Below are 5,789 nucleotides of genomic sequence, written 5' to 3' on the forward strand. Positions count from 1 at the left end.
CCCTCCTCCTCCCTCCTCCTCCCCCGTCCCACTCTGAGCTCCTCGGTCGGCTCGCTGCCTGCTGGAATGTGTCTCTGCTGATCGGATCGGACAGCATGGAGAACTGCTGCGAGGAGAAGGAGCCTGAGGTCCAGACATGGAGAGAGCAGGGTAGGCCTCCCCGTCGGTCAGGTTCTGGTTGCTTCTGGGCCGGGCTCAGAGACCCGGTGGGTCCAGCAGGGTTCATCTGTCTGTTTCATGTTGTCAGCCGTCGGTTTCAGCTGTGCTGGGTTAAACTGGGAGGTTCTGGTGGTTCTGGGCCTGGTTCAGGTCCGGTTCTGTGTCGCTGGTCGGGCTCTGAGCAGCTGGGACCTTTGGACCTGCAGCAGCTCCGGCCAAAGGAGGACAAAGAGGAGTAGGAGGAGCAGGGAGGTGGGTTCAGGTTAATGATTGGCTGCAGAGGAGCTGAAGGAGTCCGGTTCTGGAAGCTTTCCCTTCAGAACCAGAACCGAACACACCTGAAGGTTCCTGCTGAGGTCCTGCTATCAGAACCGATCATCGCTTCTGTCTCCTGACTGATGACTCAGCGCTCTGACCTTTGTGCAGAGTCATTGATTATTGATCAATCGGCGTCGGCTGGTTCTGATTGCAGCAGAGATCCGTCTGCTGATGGATACCAGAACCTGGAGGAGACGCCGGTTCTGAGACGGAGGCGCCAGAACCGCTCACAGGAGTGAAAGAAACTTAGCGTGTTCTAACTGGAGGCAGTTCTGGTGCGTTTAATGGAAGGGAAAAAATCCGACCTTTCAGCCTTTAACCTGATCAGAACCAATTGGACCTTATTACAGGGGAAATGTCTGGTTCTGATCTGTGGTCCGTTAATCCAAACAGCGGCTGGAGCCTCCGGAGGTTCTGTTCATTGTTTAGCTCCTCCTGCAGGGTCGGGGTGTTCTGAGGTTCTGATGGTACCGTGCTGCCGTCTCTCATCAGAACCACCTCTGTGTGAACAGATGGTTCTGATGGTCCGGATCGGTTCTGCTGCTCTAAGCTCCGACCTTCTGGTTCTGATCTCTTCTAGAGGGAAACTTAAGATTCTGCCCCAAACTGAACTTTCTTTAGACCCGGTTCAGCAGTGAAGCTCCCACAGAGCGCCGCAGGTTCAGAGCTTAACTGGTGGTTGTAATCTCCCAGCATGCACCTGGTTCTGCTGCTCCTCCTTTTATGGCTGCAGAACTGGCCGGGTTATCTCCCAGCAGAATTTGAATTTTGGACCTTTTATCTGCCGTTTTATGATCCGCCAGTAGAACCCGGGCCGTGTGGGCGGGGCTTATCGCTCCGTCCGCTGAGGGTTCTGACATCAGATAAAGATCCTGTAAAGTTTTCACACCGCTGAAACTTTTCAGCTTCGCTTCTGTTTGTGTTTTTGATGGATCATCTCAGGAAGGAGGAAACACGCCTTGAAGAACCCAGCAGACGGGTCAGGGAGGAAGTTCTGGTTCAGTTCAAAGCAGGGTTCGGACCACGGTGGCTCTGGAGGAGCTGCAGAGGTCCAGACGCCTGCCGAGGGGAGCGGAAGGTTCTGTTAGCAGTTTACAGATCGTCATAGACGGGGTCTGACCGGAGACGAACACTTTGGTCCTTATAGGAGATATGATGAGCTGGGAAAGCGTCATCCTCACTGTGGGCCATGGTGGTGGCAGCATCATGATGAGAGACAGATAGCGCTAAAGGCTGCAGATGAGCTGAGACTGAGGAGGAGGCTGACCGTCCAACAGAACCGCCTCAAACATCCAGACAGAGACACATGGATGATGGGTCAGAACGGCCTAGTCAAAGTCCAGACCAGAGAACTGATGTTCTCAGATATCCAGATGGCCTCCAGGGTCTAAACCCACAGGTCCTCCTCATGGTTCTGACCTGCTTCCAGGAAACCCAAACAGACGGTTTAGGTTGGAGGTTAAAGGACTTCCTGTTCGGTCATTACCCTTCAGATTGTTCAATACAGTTTATCAGAAATATAAACTCAGGTTTTCTTGTCTTTAATAACACATATTTATTTTAAAAGAGGAAATAAATTTAAAGTTACAGTGCCAATTATTCCCTTTTAATGATGTATTAACTCAGCACTCTATTTATTTGGTTATAATAATATATTTTACCAATAATAAACCAATCTGGGTAATATTTCAGTTTTTTTCGCACCTTACTGGTTTTATAGATAATCTATCAGAATAAATCGTTTCTAAAAAGATTCTGCTCTGAGCCGAGCTGCGCATGTGCAGGCCCGCCCCTATTGAGCCGAGCCGCGCATGCGCAGCCCCGCCCCCTGCTGTTGATCTCCGGTCAGCTGGGGGCGGGGCTTCCGCTCTGCTGCTGGAGGCTCAACATGGACGCCGAGCGGGGTTAGTGCTCCATCTGTCCTCTGCGCTGTGCGGGATGAGCTGCGGGGAGAGCGGGGCTGCTGCGGAGGCCGAGCCGGGCTCCGGGTGGTTCAGACCCGGCGGTGAGCTGAGAGGTCCCGGGGTGAGGTGCAGGGAGGAGGAGCAGGAGGAGGGAGGTGAACCGGGTCAAACGGGAGGAGGTGAAACCAGATCTGTGGCCCGGCTGGAGGCGCCGAGCAGCGGGCTCTATTTTTAGCAGCCTCCGGTGCTGCTGGGAGCCTCATACCATATGTAGGCAGGAGGCCACATTTGGAGCCGACCTCCGCCCCTCCTGCTCCGGCTGCTCCTCCTGCTCCCAGTCCGCCTCTGCTGCTGGGAAACATGGCTGCAGGCTAGCAGCTAGCCGGCTAATACCGGCGGAAATAAAGCCCGACATTTAGAGGATGTCTGCTTTAATCTAACATGTCAGCAGCTGAGTTTACAGAACTGCGGTTTAAGTTTAGGCCGAGTTTAAACCGCTGAGCTGAGCTCAGTTTAACCTGAAGTCAGCATGTGATTCAGAGCTTCATTCTGCTGTTTTCCTCCAAGCTGAAGCTCCTCATGCTGGTCTGGGATCAGTTAGGAGAAGCTAGTTTCTCTGATTAACTTTCTGCTGTTTTCAACCAACTGAATCTTTTTGGCTCAATTTTAGTTTTATTTTCTCTTTCATTCAAACCGACCTGGAGCCTGACGTATCAAATGCAGCTCACTGATTGGTCAAACCTGAACAGCCCTGATTAGAGACCGCCTGCTGATTGGTTAATCTATCATTAACCCGGCTTCCTATTCTGAACCTGCAGCTTGGTTCTGGTTCTACCTGTAGGTCCGCTTCTGTAGATCTAGTTCTGGTCTGACTTTTAGGGTTCTGAACTCGTCTGTTCCTTAAAACGAACCCGCTGAGTTTAAACAGCTGAGACCAGCAGGACTGAGGTTTAACAGAATGATCTGCTGTGTGGTGATGACCTCAGCAGCTCCTCTCTAAATGTGCAGATGTTGGACCTCTGCTTCCTTAAATCGGACCTCCAACCAGAACAGCAGCAGATATTTTAAACTAGTTCTCCTCCGATGGCCCGGTGAAACAAACCTGAAACCCAGCAGGTAAAGAGTTAATCAGGTTTACCTCCCTGCAGGTGTTCAGGTGGGAATGATTTCATTTAAACATCTGCAGATGTCATGGGTCAGAACCTCCTCCTGGTCCATCCCTAAATCTGGGAGGGTTCTGTGACCCCTGGACCCAGTTATAAAGAACCAGGGGGGATCCAGAGATGTTCCCCCCTGCAGGCGGTGAAGGTGGCAGGAAGTTGATCTTTAGGCAGGAAGTCGGTCTGGACCTCTCTCTGGTTCCTCTGCTCAGCAGGTCCCATCAAAGCAGCCGCCCTGAGGTCAGACCCCACGGCGGCGTTTACTCACTGTGTCTCTGTGTCCCGCAGTGGTGGAGCTGCTGTACTGGCGGGACGTGAAGACGACGGGCGTGGTGTTCGGCGCCGCCCTGCTGCTGCTGCTGTCGCTGACGGTGTGCAGCATCGTCAGCGTTTGCTCCTACATCGGCCTGGCGCTGCTCTCCGTCACCATCTGCTTCAGGATATATAAGGGCATCCTGCAGGCCATCCAGAAGTCCGATGAGGGACACCCCTTCAAGTGAGTCTGGTTCTGGTTCTGTCATTAGGCGGGTTGGCGGGTCTACTGAGAGGTTCTGAGACCAAAGAGGATTAGTTCAGTTTATCCCCGTTTCTGGCTGCAGAACAGAACCTTCCTGATTCTAGAGACATTAGGAGGGATTACTGAGCTCAGCCAGACCCGAACAGCCTGGTTCTTGATTCAGCCTGGTTCTGGATTCAGCCTGGTTCTGGATTCAGCCTGGTTCTGGTTCCAGGTTCCGGGATTCAGGCTGGTTCTGGTTCCAGCCCGGTTCTGGTTTCAGGCTGGTTCCGGGTTCCGGGATTCAGGCTGGTTCTGGTTCCAGCCTGGTTCTGGTTTCAGGCTGGTTCCGGGTTCCAGGCTGGTTCTGTCTGAAGCCTCGTTCTGGATTCAGGCTGGTTCTGTCTGAAGCCTGGTTCTAGTTCCATTCCAGATCCGTTCTGGTTCCAGGCTGGTTTTGGATCCAGCCTGGTTCCGGTCCCAGCCCGGTTCCGGTTCCAGCCTGGTTCTGTCTGAAGCCTGGTTCTGGTTCCATTCCGGATCCGTTCTGGTTCCAGACAGGTTCCGTGTTCCAGGCAGGTTCCGGGGTTCCAGCCTGGTTCTGGATTCTGCCTGGTTCCGGTTCCAGCCTGGTTCTGGTTCCATTCCGGATCCGTTCTGGTTCCAGACAGGTTCCGTGTTCCAGGCAGGTTCCGGGGTTCCAGCCTGGTTCCGGTTCCAGCCTGGTTCTGCTTCCAGCCTGGTTCTGGATTCAGGCTGGTTCCGGTTCCAGCCTGGTTCTGGTTCCAGGCCGGTTCTGGTTCCAGGCTGGTTCTGGTATTTCTCCAGCCTCTGTGAAGCTCTGGTTCTGGACACTCTCCTCTCCGTCCTGCAGGCAGTACCTGGACCAGGAGGTGGCGCTGTCCGAGGACGTGGTCCATAAGTACAGCGACAAGGTTCTGGAAAAACTCAACAAGAGCGTGGTGGAGCTGAGGCGCCTGTTCCTGGTGGAGGACCTGGTGGACTCCATCAAGGTGGGTTCTGCTCGGTTCTGTCTGAATCCGTTCATAGAGCTGAGCTTCTAGATGTGGTTCTGATCCGGTTGGTTCGTCTCCCTGCAGTTCGCTGTCCTGATGTGGATCCTGACCTACGTGGGCGCCTTGTTCAACGGCCTGACGCTGCTCATCCTGGGTGAGTCTCCATCAGGAGATCCGCTCCGAGCACAGCGGCAGGTCCCGGTTCTAACCTCCGGTTCTGTTTCAGGTCTGGTCGGAGCGTTCAGCTGCCCCATCATCTATGAGAAACACCAGGTAGTTACCCAGATATTACCCACAATGCACCTGTCTGCCCACAATGGTTCCAGTCTAACTTGTCTCTGTGTCTCAGGCTCAGATCGACCATTACCTGGCGCTGGTCAACAACCAGATCAAAGACGTGGTGGGAAAGTAAGTCTGATCAACCAAACCGCTTCCCTGATGAAGGTCGGGTCGCTCCCGGGTCCACCATCGGGTCGGACCGAAGGTCGGGTCGGTCCCGGGTCCACCACCGGGTCAGACCCGTCCTTCATCCTGATGAAGACCTTCATCAGGATGAGGATCAGAACTGAAACCAGAATCAGAATAAGAACCCAGCAACGCCGTCATTCATTAGCTAATCAATGTACCGACTACAGAATAATGACCTGGATTAGTTTAATCTGGATTAAATTCTGACTCATTCAATCAAACCAATAATCCTTCACTAAGGGATTGCCTTTAGAGCCAAGTAGATGTA

At 53.3% G+C, this 5,789-nt stretch overlaps 1 protein-coding gene across 7 annotated transcripts in view; it reads left to right on the forward strand.

Annotated features, from left to right (window-relative positions):
- Positions 1-5,789, forward strand: part of rtn4 (reticulon 4) — a 21,579-nt gene that overhangs the window by 14,094 nt on the left and 1,696 nt on the right. For 4 of the 7 annotated variants that reach the window (XM_015377570.1, XM_015377571.1, XM_015377572.1 and 1 more), the window contains 5 exons: positions 3,830-4,037; positions 4,912-5,050; positions 5,138-5,207; positions 5,280-5,326; positions 5,403-5,461. In XM_015377570.1, coding sequence (XP_015233056.1) covers positions 3,830-4,037; positions 4,912-5,050; positions 5,138-5,207; positions 5,280-5,326; positions 5,403-5,461 — 523 coding nt within the window. Of the gene's footprint in view, positions 1-49; positions 151-2,238; positions 2,483-3,829; positions 4,038-4,911; positions 5,051-5,137; positions 5,208-5,279; positions 5,327-5,402; positions 5,462-5,789 lie in introns of those variants that run through there. The other 3 variants (XM_015377575.1, XM_015377574.1, XM_015377576.1) reach the window with 3 other exon arrangements.

This window comes from Cyprinodon variegatus, unplaced genomic scaffold (genome assembly GCF_000732505.1).
Source record: "Cyprinodon variegatus isolate N-32 unplaced genomic scaffold, C_variegatus-1.0 Scaffold156, whole genome shotgun sequence".
Lineage (NCBI taxonomy): Eukaryota > Metazoa > Chordata > Actinopteri > Cyprinodontiformes > Cyprinodontidae > Cyprinodon > Cyprinodon variegatus.